The 25,985-nt window shown below is 39.4% G+C and overlaps 4 protein-coding genes across 30 annotated transcripts in view; all 4 read right to left on the bottom strand.

Moving 5' to 3' along the window:
* The window catches only part of LOC120932492 (protocadherin gamma-C5-like), a 223,988-nt gene extending 221,423 nt beyond the window's left edge, over positions 1–2,565 (bottom strand). Inside the window, 1 exon segment of the mRNA XM_040344941.1 lies at positions 3–2,565. Coding sequence (XP_040200875.1) covers positions 3–2,252 — 2,250 coding nt within the window. The 5' untranslated portion in view covers positions 2,253–2,565.
* Positions 1–19,607, bottom strand: part of LOC120932491 (protocadherin gamma-C5-like) — a 241,030-nt gene extending 221,423 nt beyond the window's left edge. The window contains 2 exon segments of the mRNA XM_040344940.1: positions 16,486–16,681; positions 16,684–19,607. Of these exon segments, the coding sequence (XP_040200874.1) occupies positions 16,526–16,681; positions 16,684–18,927 (2,400 nt within the window). The 5' untranslated portion in view covers positions 18,928–19,607 and the 3' untranslated portion in view covers positions 16,486–16,525.
* Positions 1–25,985, bottom strand: part of LOC120932487 (protocadherin gamma-C5-like) — a 721,441-nt gene that overhangs the window by 247,524 nt on the left and 447,932 nt on the right. The gene's annotated exons all lie outside the window — the stretch shown is intronic.
* Positions 9,215–11,937, bottom strand: LOC120932494 (protocadherin gamma-C5-like). The gene is given in 2 exon segments (XM_040344943.1): positions 9,215–9,382; positions 9,385–11,937. Coding segments are annotated over 2 exon segments (2,319 nt in total). The 5' UTR covers positions 11,635–11,937; the 3' UTR covers positions 9,215–9,313.

Genomic DNA, 25,985 nt, shown 5'->3' with positions numbered 1-25,985 from the left:
TCTGTGTTCAGGAAAAGAGCCGGCTGATACTGATCCATGTATGATTTAGTGTCAGATCCACTAAGATAACAACAACTACTACTAAAACCATAACTTTCCTTTCTCAGACATCTCACCAGTAGTATAATGAAAGTAACAAGGGAAACTATGCTGATAGCCACAAGAGAAACAATTAAATATAAAGTCATATCTGATGGGGGTTTGGAGTTTGTGAGAAAATCCCCAGATTTGGGTCTTTGTACTACAACATCATCTGCTATAATGACAAGTACTGTTACAGTGGTAGATAATGGAGGATCCCCATGATCACTGATAGAGATGACAAGTTGTTGCTCTGTATGTTCTGCTTCCTGAAATCCTCGTACAGTCCTAAATTCTCCTGTATGTTTAGACACTTGGAATAGAGAAGAACTACCAGGGTCAATGAGGTTAAAGGCCAACCAGGCATTGTGACCAGAGTCCAGATCCACTGCAGTCAGTTTTGTCACCAGATATCCAGCACTTGTAGATTTTGGGATCCTCTCTTGGACAATGAGATCCTCAGAGTGCTCTGGATACAGCAGTGTGGGGTAATTGTCATTTGTATCCAATATGAATATAAAGACAGGGACAGTGGAAAATAACTTTGGAGATCCTGAATCCTCTACTTTTATGGTGATTTGTAGAGTCTGAATGTGCTCATAGTCAAAGGAACGCTGAGCATATATATCACCATTATTAGAACTGATATAAACAAAAGAGGATACAGAGGTTCCATCTACCTGGGTTTCAACTATAGAATACACCAGATCAGCGTTAACCCCTTCATCTACATCAGTAGCAGACACTGTACATAGAAGATTCCCTGGGTCACTGTTCTCCTTAATGAAGGCATTATAGGTAGATTGTGTAAATGTTGGTGCATTATCATTAACATCAGAAACTCTGAGAATGACAGTCATCTTAGCAGAGAGCGCTGGAGAGCCTAAATCAGTAGCTGTCAGCTCAATAGTGTATTGGGCTATTTTTTCTCTATCCAGATTCCCATCAGTGGTCAGTGAATAATGATTTTTAACTGTGCTGATCCTAAAAGGTAATTGTGGTGACATAGCCAATTGCATTTCACTGTTTTTTCCTGAATCCCTGTCTTCCACATTAATTATTCCTACAGTTGTTCCTGGTGGAATATTTTCTGGAATTTCATTCATCAAAGAAGAGAAGGAAATTTCTGGGGCATTATCATTGATGTCTTCTATTTCTACCTGAACCAGACAATTTCCTATCAGTCTGGGTAATCCTTTATCTTTTGCTTTTATTGACAATTCATGGAAATTGTACTCTTCATAATCCACATATCCTTTGGTAAAGATTTCTCCGCTATGCTGGTTTAAATCAAATAACTGTCTTGAGGAGTCAGAAGTGTGACTATCAAAATAATACAGAATTTCTCCATTTGCCCCTTCATCCAAATCTGTTGCATTTAATGATAGCACAATTGTATTTAAGGGGAGATTTTCCTTCAGTTTAATCTTATAAACTGATTGATCAAACACTGGTGGATTATCATTAATATCTAACACTTTTATTGTGATGTGACAGGATCCTGATCTAGCTGGTTCTCCACCATCAATAGCAGTGAGAATAAGATTGTGTTCTTTTTTCTCCTCCCTATCTAACACCTTCTCTAATATCAGCTGAGGGATGAGAGTGCCATCCTTACGACTCTTTACAGATAATGAGAAATAAGGATTTGTGTTTAAGGTGTACTGACTAACACCATTAACACCAACATCTAGATCCTTTGCAATTTCTAAAGCAAACTGAATACCAGGACTTGTCACCAGTTCTGTAATTTCAATAAGATAATTATTAGTAAGGAATCTGGGAGAATTATCATTAATATCCTGAATCTCTATGTCTAAAATTAAATGCTCCAAAGGGTTTTCAGCAACCACCTCTAAACGCAGCATACAGCTCACACTGGATCCACATAGGATCTCTCTATCAATCCTGTCATTAACAGTCAAGCCTCCATTTTCCTTATTTACAGTAAAATATTTTTGGTATTTCTCAGATGACAAATGTAATCTGCGCAGAGAAATCTCTGCACGTTTTATGCCCAGATCCTGAGCTACATTTCCTACCCATGTCCCTGGATCAGACTCCTCCACAATAGAATAACGAAGCTGCCCAGAGACCCAGCCCCAGCTACAAAGGAGAAGGGAGAAAGCTACTTGCCATTTCCAACACAGACAGCAGTCTCTGATGTCCATATCTTACAATGTTTCCTTGGTATTTGATGGAACATAGATCCTATGTAATCCACAATGCCTGTAGCTGTTAAAATTATCTTCTTAACATTGAAAAAATAATCAATCCAGAGAAAAACATGTTCACGACATTGTCTTTTCTGTACAGCAGCTCCTCTTTGTGTGTAAGGAAAGAAGGGAGGGTGAATCACTGAGCCAGGGGGAGGAGAGAGCAGAGGTAACCTGAATAGATCGAACTGTGCTACTAAATGTGCTAATTCTGCCCTCTTCTGGCCAATAATGTAAACCTCACCCACCAATTTAATGTGAAGAAATCCTGTTAAAATGACATGAATGTCTCTTGTAAATTATATTTGTGTTTGAGTGAGACATTTTATAACTTAAAGCTGAACTGCAGGCAAATATAAAAGGCATGCATTAATTCAGTTCTTTAATCATTAATATCTTGTTTCTTTTTTTTAATGCAAGCAGTGAATTTTACCTTGTATCCACTTCTTGCTGTAACTGTATAGCAGAGCTGAAACCTGACATGATGCCACAGAAATTAGTTCATAAGCTGGCAAAAAGCATACACACGGGACGTTAAAGCAGAGTGACAGAGGAAAAGGCTCATCACTGTGCTACTTCACAGGCTGGAGTGGTTTAAGGGATGCCCCAGCTCATAGGAAATGGGATGAAATATGCTGGCCATCAAAATGAGGACATATACTGTAGTGCAAAAAAATTACTGCAGAGAAAATATCTGGATTAAAGGTGAATATTGCAGCAAAATACTATTTTATGTTATGTTTTGATTGTTATGTTGATGTGTTGGTAAAACAATATAACTAAAAAAAAGAGCAAAACCTCAAAGTCTACTAATTCACTTCTAAACAAATGTTACGTTAAAAATGAAAAGGGGAAAAAAAGTTGTAGTGTATTCTTATATATTAGGTGACTGATCTGAGTCTGTGTTACCTATTCTATGTTGTAAATAATGTGTGTGTGTTACCTATTTTATGTTGTAATAATATGTGCGTGTGGTACCTATTTTATGATGTAAATAATGTGTGTGAGTTACCTATTTTATGTTGTAAATCATGTGTGTGTGTTACCTATTTTATGTTGTAAATAATGTGCGTGGGTTACCTATTTTATGTTGTAAATAATGTGCGTGTGTTACCTATTTTATGTTGTAAATAATGTGCGTGTGTTACCTATTTTATGATGTAAATAATGTGTGTGAGTTACCTATTTTATGTTGTAAATAATGTGCGTGTGTTACCTATTTTATGTTGTAAATAATGTGCGTGTGTTACCTATTTTATGTTGTAAATAACGTGCGTGTGTTACCTATTTTATGTTGTAAATAATGTGCGTGTGTTACCTATTTTATGTTGTAAATAACGTGCGTGTGTTACCTATTTTATGTTGTAAATAATGTGCGTGTGTTACCTATTTTATGTTGTAAATAATGTGCGTGTGTTACCTATTTTATGTTGTAAATAATGTGCGTGTGTTACCTATTTTATGTTGTAAATAACATGCGTGTGTTACCTATTTTATGTTGTAAATAATGTGCGTGTGTTACCTATTTTATGTTGTAAATAATGTGTGTGTGTTACCTATTTTATGTTGTAAATAATGTGCATGTGTTACCTATTTTATGTTGTAAATAATGTGCGTGTGTTACCTATTTTATGTTGTAAATAATGTGTGCACTAATGGTGCATTGAAAAAAAATGCATTTACTCTAACTTGTTAAAATATTTTTAATCCCTTTTGTAATTGTCACAGATATGTACATTAGAGTTCTATTAACTTTTGTAGTTCACTACAAACTGTAAAAAAACCTTTTGCCATGACGTACACAAAATCAAAAAGCTATATAGATCCTGTTTTCAAGTAGACTGACAAAGTACAAACATATACTGCAAGTACAAATCATATGCAGAGTTTTCTCTATCTGGATACGTCACAAGTACAGTAGAGTCCTTAAATTAATATAAGTAAATGCAATGTTTTTCCATAAAAAAAATATCAATCAAGTTAAACCAAGAAAAAAAAACATGAACTAACAATAACAGTGGTCAATCATTAAACTATGCTGTCAGAGAATTTGCAAAACAGGGAAGTGGCATCTTCAGAATGGGTCCTGAAACTGCAGTAATATGTGTGCTAATTCTAGCCACAGACAAACAAACCTGACCTTAGTCATTATTCACACATTGTACACTTGCTGTGCTTATCATTACAATAACATCACTACTAATAAAAACTGAACAAGAAAAAAAAATCATGATTTGTATTGTATTGTATTGTATTTACAACATAACAGCTAATAACAGCTAATGTAGCTAAAATTGCTGGAAAAGTTAATGCTGGTTCTGGACTGGTAGGATAGTATCAGAACACACCGTGCTGTTCAGTTTGTTGTGTAAGAAGCTGTGTAGCCTCAGGCAAGTCAGGGTGCCCATGTCGATCTGTGTCCACAGACAATAGCAGCCACAATGGGCACAAAAGCATCAGAACTATAAGCAATGGAAGAAGGTGACCTGGTCTGATGAAACATGTTTTTTTCTTTGACATCATGTGGATAGCCGGGTGCATATGCATGGCTTACCTGGGGAAGAGATGGCACCAGGATATAGTGTGGAGAGAACAGAGGCATTGTGATGCTTTGTACAGTAGAGTCCATGTCTCGATGGGTCAGGGCTGTTTTGGCATAAAAAAGGGCACCTACTCAATATTAGGTGGGTGGTCATAATGCTATGGCACCAAAACAGCCCTGACCCATTGTGCAGAAGAAAAATCAGCTTGCTACACGGGCACACAGAAAACAGTGGTTGTCTATGTCCTCAGTTCTCACTTGAACACAGCTGTCAACCAGGTTAAATTGCAAATGAACTCAACAAAATGCACAGTAAATCAATGCAGCATGAAGTAAAGACCAATATAAAATGATAGCTGGCAGATTATTGGCCTGTACAGTGACAGCATCTTGAAAACACAATATGTAGGAAAAAAGTGCATACAATGCATGTAAATGCACATAAAATGCACAAAAGCAGGTGAATGGTCTTGAGTTTTTACTTATGTACACAAGTGTGAACCTGCCCTTGAAAACCTGATGCTTCCTGCTTCTAGTAGGTTTTTACTTTCTGGGAACAATGTACACAATGTGTATAATGTACACTCCAGCTACGTCCTGCCAAGAATGGAGCGAAGTATGATGTGACAGTTGGCTGCCAAATGGTTAGATAGTTAGATAGTTAGTCAGGTTGAAAAAAAAGACAAACGTCCATCTAGTTCAACCAATAAAAGAGAAATAAAAATAAATTCATACAATCCCATATGGGCTGAAGAGAATGATAGGAAACAAGCAAGATAAGAGTGGTGGGGAAAAAGCACCGACTGACAGCATAGATCATTCAGCGTTGGAGGAGGGCAAACTTGTAAAATAATGCGTAAATATACTGTGCATACTTACAAATTATGGCAAGACTCACTCAATTTACTTCACATTACTTCTGCTCTAAATCACAGTTGCCAATAATAAAAGTGTTTCTAAACCCAAAAACCAAAATGTTATATATTGCATCTTACCATCCGTTTATGTAGTGGCTACACTATTTTTCTTTCGCCACACTCTTTTTCTTTTCACCTCATAATTCTGCCATTAACACACATACAGTGCCTGCCGCCGAGAATGTGTTTTTAGCACGACAGCATCGCGCTGATTCTCGGCGACAGGGTGCCGACATCTCGCACTCGCTGGAATAGTAAAAGCACATTTCCAGCGAGCGCGTCATAGATGCGACGGGGATCCGACTTGGATTCCCGCCAATTCTACACGTGTGCGGCGTTTGTTATGAATCCTGAGGAGGAACTCCCCGCCGGATTTTAAATAAAAATCCGGCATGGGTTCCCCCCTCAGGAGCATACCAGGCCCTTAGGTCTGGTATGGGTTGTAAGGAGACCCCCCTACGCTGAAAAAACGGCGTAGGGGTCCCCCTACAATCCATACCAGACCCGTATCCAAAGCACGCTACCCGGCCAGCCAGGAAAGGAGTGGGGATGAGTGAGCGCCCCCCCCCCCCTCCTGAGCCGTACCAGGCTGCATGCCCTCAACATGGGGGGGTTGGGTGCTCTGGGGCAGGGGGGCGCACTGCGGGGCCCCCCCACCCCAGAGCACCCTGTCCCCATGTTGATAAGGACAGGGCCTCTTCCTGACAGCCATGGCCGTTGGTTGTCACGGTCTGCGGGCGGGGGGCTTATCGGAATCTGGGAGCCCCCTCAAATAAGGGGGCCCCCAGATAACGGCCCCCCACCCTAAGTGAATGGATATGGGGTACATCGTACCCCTAACCATTCACCTGGAGGCAAAGTGGTAAAGTTAATAAACACACGACACAAGAGTTTTTAAAATAATTTATTTGTCTGCTCCGGAGGCACCCCCTGTCTTCTTTAGCTCTTTTTGCAGGGGGGCTTCTTCTTCCGCTATCCGGGAGTCTTCTCTGCTATCCAGGGGGGCTTCTCCGCTTTCCGGGGGTCTTCTCCACTTTCTGGGGGTCTTCTCCGCTCTCCGGGGGTCTTCTACGCTTTCCGGGGGTCTTCTCCACTCTGGGGGGTCTTCTTCTATGTTCGCCGCTCTCCGCTGTTGACTCGGCGCACCCCGGTTCTTCCTCCCGCTGTCCGGTGCCTTCTCCTTCAGGGCTGGCCGCCGCTATACTATACTATATACTATACTGTGACGTCATCTTCTTCACTTCTCTTCTTCAGCCTTCTCCCGATGTTGACACGACGCTTCTTCTCACTGCAATGACAGGTGCGCGGCTTGCATCTGACTTATATAGGCCTCACAGTCCCATCATGCTCCGGTACCTACCCATGTGATACCTACCCACGTGGGTAGGTATCACATGGGTAGTTCCCGGAGCATGATGGGACTGTGAGGCCTATATAAATCAGATGCAAGCCTTCTATTGAGAAGATCCCAAGCTGAGTGCTGTTCGGTGGGGGATCGGTCTGAGGAGAACCCAGAGGCAGGTGATCCAACAAGGCTAGAACGAACCATCGGGGATCTGGGTGGCTGGACACTGACAGGTCACATTCAACCTGTCAGTCGGTAACCCCAAAGGGACATACTGGGAGGATTCGCTCTACCGTTCACAATTTCAGCACTAGGCCTGTGGCAGAGGTCTCACCTATCATCCTAATTTAAATAGAGCCAAGTCGGTGGCAGAGACTTGTTCCTCCCAGAAGCTTTAAGTGGCGCTCTGGCTGCCAGACCTGTGAGAGAGGTCTGTCCAGGGGCACTTCACCCACTCCGGCAGGAGTGGCGACGCATACAAGTACCATTTCTAAAGGGCAGGATTGACTTTACTATCCATAGCCTGATACTGTGAATTTGCTCTTCCTTCACCAACCTATCCTGTCTACCTCAAGTTTACATGTTGGTCGTGTTGGACCGGGAAAATAAAGCATTTGAAAATGCCAACCAACGGTCCTGGACATTCTGTTATTGCTCTCAGCACTACCATCACCCCTAGACACAGTGAAGAGGTAACTTAAACACGCCATTCCCAAATATAATCAGCGGCTCCTCCGGGGGTAGTGCTACACGTGTTATCAACTTTCATAAAGGATTGGACTGCCTTTCATATATATTGTTTCATTTTTGCAATCAATTTTTGCACTGTGTTTAGTTGAAGTTTTAAAGGACACATACACCACTTTGAGCGTGGCTACAAACGCCTGCATGTTATTTTTATTTGCTTACACTCTTATAAGAGGAGACTCTAGAAACATTGGGCCAAATCCTCAAAAGAGATACGACGGAGTAACTGCTGTTACTCCGTCGTATCCCTGGTCCTAACTATGGAACTGATCCACAGAATCAGTTTTCCATAGTTAGGGAGAAGATCCGGCATGTGTAACTCAATTACACTGCCGGATCTTAGGATGCAGTACCGCATCCGCCTCGGGTATGCAAATTAGCACTTACGGAGATCCACAAAGCTTTTCAGCTTCGTTTTTTCTCCGTAAGTTTTAGTTTGCATACGCAAAATTAGGGCTGCTTTTACATGGTGTAAAGTTAGTACACCATGTAAAAGCAGACCCTTCTGTCTAGCGACGCGTTTTTTTTCGAATTTGAATTTTTTTTCGCGCCGTATCTTTTTTTTTTCCCGACGCAACTTTATTGACCCGTCGCAATCCACAAAGCCAGGCGTAACGTAATTTCATGCTATGCACGTCGGGAAAATGACGTCACGAGCATGCGCAGTACGGCCGGCGCGGGAGCGCGCCTCATTTAAATGGGAATCGCCCCCATGAAATGAGGAACGCCTTGCGCCGGCGGAATTTAAGTTACACGGCCAGAAATTTCTAGGTAAGTGCTTTGTGGATTGGGCACTTAGGTAGAAATTTTAAGGCAGTGTAACTTAAATTAGAATTTCGCCGTTACGCCGGGTCTTTGTGGATTTGGCCCATAGGCTTTTATACCAGATGTTTGTAAGTTGTTGTCAATGCATGTAGTAGGATTTTGATGAATGCACTTGGGCTTTATATTAAGGTATTTTAAATTCCACTATCTATAGGAGGTGGAGCATTTGAGCACACTAATATTTTTAAGACGCCAAGTAAAATGACTATAGAACACTGTCACTGTAGGAGGGCGATCTACTAGATCATCTTTCAGTTCACAGGCAGCGCCACTAACCCTTTATTCATATATATAAACCTTGCATTTGGAGATCCTTAATTGGGGTCCCCAAGGGAAGGCTACAGCCTAGCCTACACCTAAGCACGGATTTATTAAGATGTATAGACATTCATTGGAGTCTGGGTTCACACTTAGTGCGGAAGTGGCTCACAGCAGGTGTCTGGCACAATTTAGCATGAGAAGCTATGAATTAAAATATAAACTAAACCTAAAATAATAAGAAGAATACCTTACCTTGCTTGGGTCATTTAAGCAGCTTGCATCCGATGTACTATCATTGTCTTTAACTAATTCCCGTAGCTGAGGAAAATCCAGATACTGTAGAAAAGCAGAATCCCTCTGTTGTGGGGCTGGGGGCACATTAGTTTGGTAACATTGTCCCTGTACTCCTGGAGGAACCATCCTGACCTCCATGTATTTTAGGGTTCCATCTGTATTCAGGAAAAGAGCCGGCTGATACTGATCCATGTATGGTTTGGTGTCAGACCCACTCAGATAACAGCAACTGCTACTATAACCATAACTTTCTTTCCTCAGGCACTTCACCAATAATATAATGAAAGTCACAAGGGAAACCAAACTGATAGCCACAAGAGAAACAATTAAATATAAAGTCATATCTGATGTAGGTTTGGAGTTTGTGAGGAAATCTCCAGATTTAGGTCTTTCTACTACAACCTCATCTGCTATACTGACAAATACAGTGACAGTGGTAGATAATGGGGGGTCCCCATGATCACTGATAGAGATGGCAAGTTGCTGTTCTGTATTTTCTGCTTCCTGAAATCCTCGTACAGTCCTGACCTCTCCTGTATGTTTGGACACTTGGAATAGAGAAGAACTACCAGGATCAATGAGGTTAAAGGCCAACCAAGCATTGTGACCAGAGTCCAGATCCACCACAGTCAGTTTTGTCACCAGATATCCAGCACTTGTAGATTTTGGGATCCTCTCTTGGACAATGAGATCCTCAGAGTGTTCTGGATACAGCAAGGTGGGGGAGTTGTCATTTGTATCCAATATGAATATAAAGACAGGGACAGTAGAAAATAACTTTGGAGATCCAGAATCTTCTACTTTTATGGTGATTTGTAGTGTCTGAATGTGTTCATAGTCAAAGGAACGCTGGGCATATATATCACCATTATTAGAATTTATATAAACAAAAGAGGATACAGACGATCCATCTATCTGGGTCTCCACTATAGAGTAAACTAGATCAGAGTTAACCCCCTCATCTACATCAGTAGCAGACACTGTACATAGAAAAGCCCCTGGGTCACTGTTCTCCTTACTGAAGGCATTATAGGTAGATTGTGCAAATGTTGGTTCATTGTCATTAACATCAGAAACCCTGAGAATAACAATAATCCTACTTGACAAAGCCGGAGAGCCTAAATCAGTAGCTGTCAGTTCAATAGTATATTGGGAATGTTTTTCTCTATCTAGATTTCCATCAGTGATTAGTGAATAACGATTTTTAACTGTTCTGATCTTGAATGGTAATTGTGGAGAGATATCCAATTGTATTTCTCCATTTTTCCCAGAATCTTTATCTCTCACATTAATTAATCCCACAGTTGTTCCTAGTGGTATACTTTCCAGAATCTCATTTGTCAAAGAGGAAAAATAAATTTCTGGAGAATTATCATTAATATCTTCTATTTCCACCCGAACCAGACAATTCCCTATCAGTCTAGGTAATCCTTTATCTTCTGCTTTAATTGATAATTCATGAAGATGTGTCTCTTCATAATCAATATTTCCTTTGATAAAGATTTCTCCACTATGCTGGTTCACACCAAATAACTGCACTGAGGTTTCAGAAGTGTGACTATCAAAATAATACAGAATTTCTCCATTTGCCCCTTCATCTAGATCCGTTGCATTTAATGACAATACAACTGTATTTATAGGGAGATTTTCCTTCAGTTTGATCTTATAAACTGATTGATCAAACACTGGTGGATTATCATTAATATCTAACACTTTTATTGTGATGTGACAGGATCCTGATCTAGCTGGTTCTCCTCCATCTATAGCAGTGAGAATAAGATTGTGTTCTCGTTTCTCCTCCCTATCTAACACCTTCTCTAATATCAGCTGAGGAATGAGAGTGCCATCTACACGATTCTTTACAGATAATGAGAAATAAGGATTTGTGTTTAATATGTACTGACTAACACCATTAATACCAACATCTAGATCCTTTGCAATTGCTAAGGCAAACTGAGTACCAGCACTAGTGAATATTTCTGTAATTTCAATAAGATACTCATTAGTTAAGAATGTAGGAGAATTATCATTGATATCCTGAATCTCTATGTCTATGCTAAACATCTCCAAAGGATTTTCAGCAACCACCTCTAAATTCAGCACACAATTCACACTGAATCCACAAAGGATCTCTCTATCAATCCTATCATTAACAGTCAAGCCTCCATTTTCCTTATTTACAGTAAAATATTTTTGGTATTTCTCAGCTGACAAATGTAATCTGCGCTGAGCAATCTCTGCACGTTTTATGCCCAGATCCTGAGCTACATTCCCTACCCATGTCCCTGGATCAGACTCCTCCACAATAGAATAACGAAGCTGCCCAGAGACCCAGCCCCAGCTACAAAGGAGAAGGGAGAAAGCTACTTGCCATTTCCAACACAGACAGCAGTCTCTGATGTCCATATCTTACAATATTTCCTTGGTATTTGATGGAACATAGATCCTGTGTAATCCACAATGCCTGTAGCTGTCAAAATTATCTTCTTAACATTGAAAAAATAATCAATCCAGAGAAAAACCTGTCCACGACATTGTCTTTTCTGTACCGCAGCTCTTCTTTGTGTGTAAGGAAAGAAGGGAGGGTGAATCACTGAGCCAGGGGGAGGAGAGTGCAGAGCTAACCCAAATGCATCTAGCTGTGCTACTAAATGTGCTAATTCTGCCCTCTTCTGGCCAATAATGTAAACCTCACCCACCCACCAATGTAATGTGAAGAAATCCTGTTAAAATGACAATTGTTTTTTTTTTTTTTTACTATTTCTTTATATGCTGTTATAATTAAATAAAAAAGGGTATTATATACTTTTTGGTTTCGATGAATGCATAATATTCCGAAATTATGTATTATACATACAGTGTACCACAACTGTCAAGTTATCAACGGTGTTAAAAATGTAGTGTGGTTAAAATACATTATAGCTCTTGATAATTATATTTGCGTTTGAGTGAGACATTTTATAATTTAAAGCTGAACTGCAGGCAAATATAAAAGGCATGCATTAATTCAGCTCTTTAATTATTAATATATTGTTACTTTTTTTTAATGCAAGCAGTGAATTTTACCTTTTATCCAGTTCTTGCTGTAACTGTATAGCAGAGCTGAAACCTGACATGATCCCACAAAATTAGTTCATAAGCTGGCAAAAAGCATACACACGGGAAGTTAAAGCAGAGTGACAGAGGAAAGGGCTCATCACTGTGCTGCTTCGCAGGCTGGAGTGGTTTGTGGGATGACCCGGCTCATAGGAAATATGATTAAGTATGCTGGCCATTAGAATGAGGACATATAGTGGAAAAAAATTACTGCAGAGAAAATATCTGGTTTAGAGGTGAATATTGCAGAAAAAAACAGTTGTATTTTATGTTTTGATTTTACCTTGTTATTGGCTTGAGGTTTGTTTAAAGCTACAATTTGACATGGTTTTGGTATATGTTGAATATGTTGATGCGTTGGTAAAACAATATTACTAAAGAAAAGAACAAAACCTCAAAGTCTACCAACTCACTGTTAAACAAATGTTACGCAAAAAAAAAAAAAAAAAAAAAAAAATAAACGTTGTAGTGTATTCTTATATATTAAGTGTCTTATCTAAACCTTTCTTACCTATTTTACTGTATGTATAAATAATGTGTGCACTAATGGTGCATTGAAAAAAATGCATTTAATCTAACTTATAACAATATTTTTAATCCCTTTTGTAATTGTCACAGACATGTACATTTGAGTTCTATTTACTTTTTTAGTTCACTACAAACTGTAAAAAACCTTTTGCCACAATGTACACAAAATCAAAAAGCTATACAGATCATGTTTTCGAGTAGACTACCAAAGTCCATACATATACTGTAAGAAACCAAATTCATACAGAAAAAAAAAGTGTAACATCATGTTAAAGTGAATGTTTCCTTACATAGATTGAATTTTACTTGCAACATTTACTGCATATAGAGTACAAATCATACCCGGAATTTTCCCTATCTGGATACATCACAAGTACAGTAGTGCCCTTATGTTAATATATGTAAATGTTTTATATAAGTTCAATGCTTCCGAGCATGTGTCGACTTGATTCTGAGCATGCGTAGGTTTTTTCTCTGTCAGAGTTGCACACAGACGATAGAAGTTTCCTATCTTTTTTTTTCCATCGAAAAAAAAAACATGTCCTATTTCTAAACACAGACTTTTGTCATCGGAAATTCCGATCGTGTGTACGAAGCATTAGTCTTTATTCACACATTGTACACTTGCTGTGCTTATCATTACAATAACATTACTACTAATAAAAACTGAACAAGAAAAAAATAAATTATGGTTTGGATGACATTACCTACTTCTACGTTTCCCTTTTATTTTTGTGATAAATACCCAGTTCTATAATTGATTAAAAAATAAATACAATTAAATAAAAAGGTGCCAAAGATTACTTAAAAAAAAAAATAGAAAATCTCAATTTGACACAAAAAGCACAGTAAGACAAGCAAAGAGTAAATGTACTGCACTAATAAAAAGGAGCATACACTGATCGGTCATAACCTAATGACCACTGACAGGTGTTGAAACTGTAACTGTAACGATTTGAGAAAGGACCAAATTGTAATGGCTAAACAATTGGGACAGAGCAATTCCAAAACTGCAGCCTTGGTGGGATGTTCTTTGTCTGCAGCGGTTAGGACCTACCAACAGTGGTTCAAGGAAGGAAAACTAGTGAAACAGCAGCAAGGTTATGACCGCCAAGGTTCTTTGATGAATGTAGGGAGCGAATGCTAACCCGTGCGCAACAGAACAGCTACTGTAGTTAAAATTGCTTAATTAGTTAATGCTGGTTCTGGTAGGACAGTATCAGAACACACAGTGCTGTTCAGTTTGTTGTGTAAGGGGCTGTGTAGCCTCAGGCAAGTCAGGGTGCCCATGCTTATCTGTGTCTACAGACTATAGCACCCACAATGGGCACATGAGCATCAGAACTATAATCCAGAGCAATGGAATAAGATGGCATGGACTGATGAAACATGTTTTTTTCTTTTACATCATATGGATGGCTGGGTGCATATGCGTGGCTTACCTGGGAAAGAGATGGCACCAGGATGCAGTGTAGGAAGAACAGTGGCATTGTGATGCTTTGTACAGGGGAGTCCATGCCTCGATTTGGTCAGGGCTGTTTTGGCAGCAAAAAGGGCACCTACTCAATATTAGGTGAGTGGTCATGATGCTATGGCTGATCGGTGTATGTTTTAACTGTCACACACATAATTTTTCCAAAAATATCTTTTGACTTGGTAATACATTGTGACTACTGAATTGCAAAATATGTATTTCATACTTATTTAGGACCAGTTCAGATTTGTGCAGAGAGCTCTGTTTTTTTGCAGAAGAAAAAATCAGCTTGCTACAAGCGCACACAGAAAACAGTGGTTGCCATGTCCTCAGTTCATACTTGAACACAGCTGTCAACCAGGTTAAACTGCATCCGCACTTCTATGCACATAAATGCAAATGAACTCAGCAAAATGCACAGTAAATTAATGCAGCGGAAAGGAAAGAGCAATAAAAACTGATGGCTGGCAGATGATTCGCATGTACAGTGACAGCATCTTGAAAACACAATATGCAGAAAAAAGTGCATAAAAATGCAGGTAAATGCACATAAAATGCACAAAAGCAGGTGAATGGTCTTGAGTTTTTACTTATGTACACAAGTGTGAACCTACCCTTGAAAACCTGCTGCTTCCTGCTTCTAGCAGGTTTTTACTTTCTTCTTACTTTCTGTGAACAATGTACAGCACATGCAGCATATAGTGTACACTCCAGCTACGTCCTGCCAATAATGGAGCCAGGTATGATAACTCTTGTGAGCATGCCCAGGTGGATGCCAAATGGTTACATAATTAGATAGTTACATAGTTAGTCAGGTTGAAAAAAGACACAAATCCATCTAGTTCAACCAATAAAAGAGAAATAAATAAATTCATACAATCCCATATGGGCTGAAGAGGATGATTGGAGACCCGAAAGAAGCAGCAAACAAGCAAGTTAATAGTGGTGGGGAAAAGCAGCGACTGACAGCAAAGATCATTCAGCGTTGGAGGAGAGCAAACTTGTAAAATAATGTGTAAATATACTGCGCATACTTGCAAATTAAGTCTCACTTACTTCACATTACTTCTGCTCTAAATCAAAGTTGCCACTAATTAAAGTGTATCTAAACCCAAAAACAAAAATATTATATATTGCATCTTACCATCCTTTGATGTGATGGCTACATAATTTTTCTTTCGCCACACTTTTTTCTTTTTCTTTTCACCTAGTAATTCTGCCAATAACACACGTACTGTCCTAGGATGACTGCGATCACTCAAACCACTGTATCAGGACAACAAAAACAGGGTAAGACTACAGGATGCCGCCCTTCTCCTCTTGCCCATAGCATAGAGGATGTGGTTCTGTATTCCTCATATATAGCTGTGAAAAATGCAACTGATAACATTCAGCACAGAAAGAGAACACAGGAAGTTAGGCTCACAAGATCTCTGGCAAGATCATTTTAAACAGATATAACAAAACTCTTTCAGTGGCACGATTACCAGACCAAAAGGAGCCAAATAAGGCAAATGCATTAGGCAGACATTCATTTTGAGGCTGGGTTTACACTTAGTTCGGAAGCGGCTCACAGCAGGGGTTCAGTGCATACCTGTTCTCCGTTTCAGGGATGAATCAGGCCCGAATTTTTGCCTGAATTCAAACCTTAGACGGAGCCGAAGATGCACAGGACCTCTGTGCAATCCGCTCCGTGGCCACCATCAAGATGTGTGAATCGGCTCCATTGGGAGCCGGGCACACTCTCCTGTCATGCCAATTGGATGCGGGGAAACCTGCATTGAATTCACACTAATGTGAACCCAGCCTAAAGAGTTGACATACCCTTTCAGAATTAGAACTTAAGCCCATGTAGAGAAAGATGAATACAACCAATGCTTTGAAGTACTACTAGCAAGTTTTATTGTAGTAATAGCATGATTTTAAACTTTTCAAATTCTGTTTATATACATATGCCTACATCATATACCCAACAATGCAGGGATCCATCCTTTAGGCGCTCACCATACTGCATTGTAAGACACAGTGGGGTTGTTCCATTATTGGAGAGTGGAAACTTAAAATTAGGCCTTGAGTATTGATAATTACCCACAATTTTGCACGAGAAGCTATGAATTAAAATAACAACTACATCTTAAATAATAATAATAATACCTCACCTTGCTTGGGTCATTTAAGCAGCTTGTATCTGATGTGTTATCATTGTCTTTCACTAGTTCCCGTAGCTGAGGAAAATCCAGATACTGTAGAAAAGCAGAATCCCTCTGTTGTGGGGCTGGGGGCACATTCGTTTGGTAACATTGTCCCTGTACTCCTGGAGGAACCATCCTGACCTCCATGTATTTTAGGGTTCCATCTGTATTCAGGAAAAGAGCTGGCTGATACTGATCCATGTATGATTTGGTGTCAGACTCACTAAGATAACAGCAACTGCTACTATAACTTTCTTTCCTCAGACATTTCACTACTAATATAATGAAAGTCACAAGGGAAACCAAACTGATAGCCACAAGAGAAACAATTAAATATAAAGTCATATCTGATGGGGGTTTGGCGTTTGTGAGAAAATCCCCAGATCTGGGTTTCTCTACTACAAGATTATCTGCTATACTAATAAGTACTGTGACAGTGGTAGATAATGGGGGATTCCCATGATCACTGATAGAGATGGCAAGCTGCTGCTCTGTATTTTCTAGCTCCTGAAATCCTTGTACAGTGCGGACCTCTCCTGTATGTTTAGACACCTGGAATATCAAAGAACTGGCAGGATCAATGAGGTTAAAGGCCAACCAAGCATTGTGACCAGAGTCCAGATCCACTGCAGTCAGTTTGGTCACCAGATATCCAGCACTTGTAGATTTTGGGATCCTCTCTTGGACAGTGAGATCTTCGGAGTGTTCTGGATACAGCAGGGTGGGGGAGTTGTCATTTGTATCCAAAATGAATATAAAGACAGGGACAGTAGAAAATAACTTTGGAGATCCAGAATCCTCTACTTTTATGGTGATTTGTAGAGTCTGAATGTGTTCATAGTCAAAGGAACGCTGAGCATATATATCACCATTATTAGAATTAATGTAAACAAAAGAGGATATAGAGGATCCATCTATCTGGGTTTCCACTATAGAGTAAACCAAATCAGAGTTAACCCCCTCATCTGCATCAGTAGCAGACACTGTACATAGAAGAGTCCCAGGGTCACTGTTCTCATTAATGAAGGCATTATAGGTAGATTGTGTAAATGTTGGTTCATTATCATTAACATCAGAAACCCTGAGACTAAAAATAATCTTACTGGACAAAGCCGGAGAGCCTAAATCAGTAGCTGTCAGTTCAATAGTATATTGGGAATTTTTTTCTCTATCCAGATTCCCATCAGTGATCAGTGAATAGCGATTTTTAACTGTTCTTATCTTAAATGGTAATTGTGGAGAGATTTCCAATTGTATTTCTCCATTTTTCCCAGAATCTTTATCTTTCACATTAATTAATCCCACAGTTGTTCCTAGTGGTATACTTTCTGGAATCTCATTTGACAAAGAGGAAAAATAAATTTCTGGAGAATTATCATTAATATCTTCTATTTCCACCCGAACCAGACAATTCCCTATCTGTTTTGGTAATCCTTTATCTTCTGCTTTAATTGATAATTCATGAAGATGTGTCTCTTCATAATCAATATTTCCTTTGATAAAGATTTCTCCACTATGCTGGTTCACACCAAATAACTGCATTGAGGTTTCAGAAGTGTGACTATCAAAATAATACTGAATTTCTCCATTTGCCCCCTCATCCAGATCTGTTGCATTTAACAACAATACAACTGTATTTATAGGGAGATTTTCCTTCAGTTTGATTTTATAAACTGATTGATCAAAAACTGGTGGATTATCATTAATATCTAACACTGTTATTGTGATATGACAGGATCCTGATCTAGCTGGTTCTCCACCATCTATAGCAGTGAGGATAAGATTGTGTTCTTGTTTTTCCTCCCTATCTAACACCTTCTCTAATATCAGCTGAGGGATGAGAGTGCCATCTACACGATTCTTTACAGATAATGAAAAATAAGGATTTGTGTTTAATATGTACTGACTAACACCATTAATACCAACATCTAGATCCTTTGCAATTTCTAAGGCAAACTGAACACCGGGATTTGTCAACAACTCTGTAGTTTCAATAAGATAATCATTGGTTAAGAATCTGGGAGAATTATCATTAACATCCTGAATCTCTATGTCTATGCTAAAAAGCTCTAAAGGATTTTCAGCAACCACCTCTAAATTCAGCACACAATTCACACTGGATCCACATAGGATATCTCTATCAATCCTATCATTAACAGTCAAGCCTCCATTTTCCTTATTAACAGTAAAATATTTTTGGTATTTCCCAAATGATAAATGTAATCTGCGCTGAGCAATCTCTGCACGTTTTATGCCCAGATCCTGAGCTACATTTCCTACCCATGTCCCTGGATCAGACTCCTCCACAATAGAATAACGAAGCTGCCCAGAGACCCAGCCCCAGCTACAAAGGAGAAGGGAGAAAGCTACTTGCCATTTCCAACACAGACAGCAGCCTCTGATGTCCATATCTTACAATGTTTCCTTGGTATTTGATTGAACATAGATCCTGTGTAATCCACAATACCAGTAGCTGTCAAATTGCTCTTCTTAGCATTGAAAAAATAATCCATCCATAGAAAAACATGTCAACGACATTGTCTTTTCTGCACAGCAGCTCCTCTTTGTGTGTGTGGAAAGATGGGAGGGTGAATCACTGAGCCAGGGGGAGGAGAGAGCAGGCTTAGCTAGAACTGATTTAGCTGTGAAGCTAAACATACCAAGCCTGACCTCTTCTGGCCAATAATATGAACTGCATCCACCAATTTAATGCAAAGGAAATCAGTAAATATTCCAATTCCTTCTTTAACACTAGTATATATGTATACGCTTTGTATAATTTAAACATGAAATAAAATAGGTATTACACGCTCTTTTATATTTAAAGATTGTATTATATTTTTCTATTTACAAAGGAATGCATTATAACTACAGTGTAAAAAGTAATCTCTATTGCTGAAAAAGCAGTATATACACCAGCTAATGTTTAGTAACCCTCCAATAAGATTAAAGAGAAAAATAAATAAAATAAAGCGCCAAAGATAAATAAATAAATAAATAAAGAATTAAACTTAAATACACAACTGCAGTGAACAAATTTGCTGTGCAAATGAACAATATGTTAATTATTAAAGCGTGGTGTAGTAATTTACATAAGATTATATTTGTCTTTAAGTGAGCATTCACATTACTTAAAACTACAGATGATCTTTTGAGTGTAAGCTATGATAGCAAAAGAAGCATAAAGAATTAAACTAATGTATGGCTAGAATCTATATATAACGTGTGTGTGTATGTATGTATGTTCCAGCATCACGTCCAAACGGCTAAAGATATTAACATGAAACTTGGCACACATGTTACTTATATGTCAGCAACAAACATAGGATAGGTGGTTTAACCCTTACCCACCCCCATTTGCCATGGTCGGGGTTTTTCTTTAAAGTCCCATTCAACTCTATGGGAAATACATGTTACTTCATAACTTCCAAACGGCTGTACATATGTCGATAACACTTGGTCACATGTTACTTATATGTCCACTTAAACTATAGGATAGTTAATTTATCCCTTAACTACCCCCATTTGTGAGGGTCGGGGTTTTTGTTTAACCACTTGCTTACTGGGCACATATACCCCCCTCCTGCCCAGGTGAAATTTCAGCTTTCGGCACTGCATCGCTTTAACTAACAATTGCGCGGTCGTGCGACGTGGCTCCCAAACAAAATTGACGTCCTTTTTTCCCCACAAGTAGAGCTTTCTTTTGGTGGTATTTAATCGCCTGTGCGGTTTTTATTTTTTGCGCTATAAACAAAAAAGTGAGACAATTTTGAAAAAAATACAATATTTTTTACTTCTTGCTATAATAAATATCCCAATTTAAAAAAAAAATAACATTTTTTTTTCTCAGTTTAGGCCGATACGTATTCTTCTACATATTTTTGGTAAACAAAAAAAAAAAAATCGCAATAAGCGACTGGTTTGCGCAAAAGTTATAGCGCTTACAAAATAGGGGACAGAATTATTATTTTTTAATTATTTTTTTTACTAGAAATGGCGGCGATTTGCGATTTTTAATGGACTGCGACGTTATGGCGGACACATCGGACACATTTTTGGCGCCATTCACATTTATACTGCGATCAGTGCTATAAATATGCACTAATTACAGTATAAATGTGACTGGCATTGAAGGGGTTAACACTAGGGGGTGAGGAAGGGGTTAAATGTATCCCTGCTTAGTGTTCTAACTGTAGGTGGAGGGGGGGTGACTGGGGGGGTGACCGATCTATGTCTCTATGTACAAGAGACACAGATCGGTCTCCTCTCCAGAGACAGCACCGCTGTCTCTGTGTAAAACGGCAATGAGAGATGATCTCATATGTTTACATATGAGATCCTCTCTCATTGGCCGCACAGATCGCCTCGCGAACGGCCACTCTGATTGGCCGTTCGCGGCGATCTGTAATTGGCTGTGTCCGAGGGACACGGCCAACACAGATTTTCCCCGCAGCGCGCTCTGGAGCGCGCGCGGGGAACGTCCAAAGGGGCGGCCGTCAATTGACGGCGGTTTGGCTTTTGGGATCCGCACTGTAGCCGTCAATTGACGGCAGGCGGATCCCAAGTGGTTAAAGTCCCATGCAAATCAATGTTCCCACAAAACTTCTGTATGCCTGGAGATATTTCAATAATACCTGGTACACATATTACTTATATGCCAAATAAAAATATATGACAGTTAAATTAACCCTTACCTACACCCTTATATAAAATATGGGTATATTTATATTACTATGATTTTCCTCCCCAAAAGGTTAAGATAGGAAGACCGGGCAACGCCGGGTATTCAGCTAGTATTAAATAAAGATATGTTCTCAATACTCAGCCTTTCTTTTTTTTAGTCGTACTGTTAATTTATTGCAGGGTGGTTGTCCTTATGTACAAACTTCAAACATTTTTTTATGGATTAGATTTTTAGTCTTTTAGATGGTCACATACATAATTATAATATTCTAATATTTTATAGAATATAATACAGTGACCAAATTTACATGTGTACACAAGATTTAAATATTTGTACTCAACAAAGCTTTAGTGTTTTCTTGTACTGTAGTTGTTCATTTTTATGTAATTTCATACAAACATATGACTGGCTACAAGGAGCATTATACACTAGTCAGGTAAACTATTTTAAATTAATATCTCTGCTCAAGAATAATTTTGCTTAGATGCAAAACACTAATTATCAAAAGAAGGTAAAGCTATACTCTAAGTAAGCTTTAAAACACACACAATTTCATTCAGTTGTATATACAATTAAAATGTATATATTTAAGCAACTAGCATACAGTATATACCTGCATCTGTGTTCATATTAATTTCCTAAACTTTCCAGCACAGCAGCATTCATACAAGTAAAGTGAGTGACAACACTCTCTACCAATCAAAGCTCTATTTCTTTGCCAAACATTTGTCAGTCTAACTTCAAACATTCTGGCAAGAGGTAAGAGAACAGTGATCACTTTAACAAAGCAGTACTGCTCTGTCATTGTCTAATCATATGACAAGTAAAAGAGATGCTTACGTATCAAAAAAAATCAGCAGTCATGTTTTATACAGTCACTCAAGGGAAGTCCAAAGGAGAAACACATTTTGGGCTATTATGGTATCATAGGGTAATGGTTGTACTATTAACATGGTTTTAGAGGAATGGTAGGAGAGTGTGAATGGTGTTTAACTGTGAAAATGGAAGACCCTTACAGCTATAAAATTAAATTAGGACATATATTTTAGATAATTGTAAAACACAGATTGGAGCTGATTCAAGCTTGCATAACTGTTGAAAAACCTAGGCCTAATGATTAATAAGTTATTAGGACTGAATAAAATGTATCTTAAATTTTTCTTCACTTCAATAAAATGAAACTATTTGAAAAGACCAACCCCCCATCTCCTGGTTGCAACCTTCTGGTATATGTCATAGGTCCCAGAGGGCAGCTTGTTTTTTACATGCGCACTGGGCAGGTGGCTGCACAGTAAGTGTGTTCAGGTACGGTGATGTCACAAGGGCATGGGAGCCTTCGGTGTGAGCGATTGTTTTTTTTTTTCGGGTCAGCATGTCAGCAGGTGTCGTGAATGACAAAGGATCTACACATTTTTTCTTATTTTTCTTTTATAAAAAAAGGAATTTTCAAAAACTGTCTTGTATCTTACACTTCACATTTTTTTTGTGAATGAGTAGGGGTACTATGTACCCCTACTCATTCACATGGGGGTGGGATCTGGGAGCCCCCTTGTTTAACCTCCCTGGCGGTAAACCCGAGCGTGACTCAGGGTTGGTTTTCAATGCTAAAATCGGTATCCCCGAGTCACGCTCGGGGTGGACGTGCAGCGGCGCGGCTTACCTTTCGCTGGATCCGCAGGCAAATTACTCACCTTGTCCCTGGATCCAGCGATGCCACCCCGCTGTGTGAGCGAGTGGGACCTCCTCGCTTGATTCACAGTCTCCCCGTGTGCCGCCGATCTCCGTTCCCTGCGACGTTACGACGCACGGGAGCGGAGAACGGCGCCAAATTCAAAAAAGTAAACAAACACTTTACATACAGTATACTGTAATCTTATAGATTACAGTACTGTATGTAAAAAATACACACCCCCCTTGTCCCTAGTGGTCTGCCCAGTGCCCTACATGTACTTTTATAAAAAAAAAAAATGTCATTTCTGCCTAAAAACTGTAGATTGTCCAAAAGTGTCCCTTTATGTCAAAAATGGTTTTAGATCAGCTAGAAAACAGCGATAATAAATTATAATCACTTGCAGAATTGTGCGATAGCGATTTGTGGGGAAATTCGTCATAAAAAAAAAAAAATAATGACAGCGACAATTCTGCAACTGAGCACATTTCAGTGATTTTGAGTTGATTACATTATTGAATAATTTTTATTATAATTATATTATTATTTGTTATAATTATTTATAATTATTTATTATATTATAATTTATCATTTTTTTTTTTTTTTTAAATCATACCCGGGATGCCTACAAGACTCTTGCTTGGTCAGATTTAAGTGAGTTATTTCTAAAAATTACAGGCCTACAGTATAAAACGCCAAATTTCCTTGCAAAATAATTCTACCGCTTTTGGTACGTAATTCCAGACAGAATCATACCGCCAGGGAGGTTAAGCCCCTCACCTGCAGACCCCCACAACCACCAGCCATGGTAGAGACCCTTTTCCTCATCAACGTGAGGAAGAGGCCCTTGTCCCTATCAACATGGGGACAAGTTTCTTTGGCCCAAAGCAACCCTCCATGTTAAGGGCATGTGGCCTGGTATGGTTCAGGAGGGGGGCACTCGCTTGTCCACTCCCTTTCCTGACCTGTCGGGCTGCATGCTTGGATAAGGGTCTGGTATGGATTTTTGAGGGAACCCACGTCGTTTTAAAAACATCTTTTGGTGTGGAGCTCCCTTTAAAAAAAAAATCTGATTTTTTTATTGCCAATAATTCTTTTTTATATATTCAGCTGTCCGCGGGGACTCATCGGTTGTTAAGGACATGGCGGCCACCCCTCCTTAACAACCATAATGTTTAGTTGTTATTAAGGAGCAGGCGGCTGACCACTCCCTATTTATCGATGTACATAAATACTAAAATACTGCAAGAATTCATAAAATAACAATTTTTTTGTGAATGCCAAAATAAATGCTGAAATGTATTTTGATAAACGCTGAAAGGTATTTTACCATGTGTTTTAAGGGGAACAATGTCACTTTGTGATTGGAGCCCAGTATTACTTATCAGTAACACTATATTTGCTAGACAAAGAACTGGGTTTATGTCAGGAACATGTGTCAAGTATTCACTTTACCCCAGCATGTATGATAGCCACAAGCTAGAGAGTTGCATGTTCCAATTAGGTTACCTAAGTACAAACAAGTAACAGAATACAGAGACCAAAATATATTGTAAGAGCATGTTTAGGTGATGTTTCCTTGTTTAGGTTCAACTTATCCTGAAACATACCCAGAAAATAAAGTAAAACTAATACCTTTCTTCCCTAAACTATAGAAATCTGTACCTGTAAACATTAGAATATTGTCATATGCCTAATAAATGCATTGCTAGTTTCATTTTTTTAAGTAATTAAATTTAAAAAATCTGCCCGTGGTAAAAGAAAAAAAAAAAGCTATAAAAACACAAACTAATAACAATAGCAGCAAACATGTGATGCAATTAGAGGATTAGACTGACAGAAAGAGAACTAGCATCATCAGAAGGGAGTTTGAAACAACAGCAGAGATATATTTTCATAAGTTTCCCATTAACCCCTTGGTGCCGGCTGCACACAAATATGTGGCCTCACGGCACCTGGTCCTTTGCGGAGAGGGGCCGCATATTTGGGTGAGTGGGTGTCCACAAAGCTGTGTTAGAGCATACGCGGTGCTTGCTCTCAACACAAGTTCTAGTGCCTAACCAAAAGCTTGCGACCACAAGCAGTTTTCGGATCACATGATTGCCATGACTGTCAATCACGGAGGTCACGTGCTCTTAAGTCCCACCCACCTCCTGGCATCATAAACCTCTTAAAGGGTCGGGTGGTGCCAGAGTTGAGAGGTTAAAGTGGATGTAAACCCAAATATTTTTTTTAATTAAGACTTGCAACTTGTACAGTATAGGATTTCATGTCATCTCTGCCCAGTCTTGCCACAAAGTGTTAATCCAGCTCTGAGCAGTCCTATGTATATGTACACATATTTTATTCTTAAACGTTTTAATTTATGGTCTTTTGTCACTTTACAAGCCCAGTAATAGATGCTTCCATGTCCAGACGTGCTGTGCGGCGGCTGCTGCCTTCAGTTGCGATACATGGTGGCAACAGTGAAGGGCATCGGTAGCGCAGTACGGCCTGGATGGAAGCACTTCCACCCTCACTGGAGCAATGTGAGCAATCACGGCTAAGAGAGAGCAATGACGCGGGTGACGCGAGTATGTGTCTACGGTCAATTAGAGGCGGGTGATACAGTATTTAAATCCGGTTGGTGCATTCGAGAGTACTGCCCTCAGATGAAGTCCGGAAGTGACGAAACGCGTCAGGGCGTGACTCTACAGCACCGAAACCGGAAGTGACGTGTGCGCTCCACGGGGAAGGAACCAGGAACTCGGCAGAGGAAGCGCTCCAAAGTAGAGTTGAGCGAACCCGAACTGTAAAGTTCAGGTTCGGTACGGACTTTGGGTTTTTCCCGAACCCGGACCCGAACCCGAATAATTGGAAAAAGTTTGGGTCCGGGAGAAAAAAATGGACGGAGGTCCCCGCAAAATTCAATAACCAGACCCTTTAGGTCTGGTATGGATATTAAGGGGAACCCCGCCGTCAATTTAAAAAAAAAAATGACGTGCAGTTCCCCCTAAATATCCATAACCAGACCCTTCAGGTCTGGTATGGATATTAAGGGGAACCCCGCCGGCAATTAAAAAAAAAATGACGTGCGGTTCCCCCTAAATATCCATAACCAGACCCGTTATCCGA

Source organism: Rana temporaria, chromosome 3 (assembly GCF_905171775.1).
Source record: "Rana temporaria chromosome 3, aRanTem1.1, whole genome shotgun sequence".
In the NCBI taxonomy this organism is placed as follows: domain Eukaryota; kingdom Metazoa; phylum Chordata; class Amphibia; order Anura; family Ranidae; genus Rana; species Rana temporaria.
This window is presented reverse-complemented; position numbering and strand designations above follow the sequence as displayed.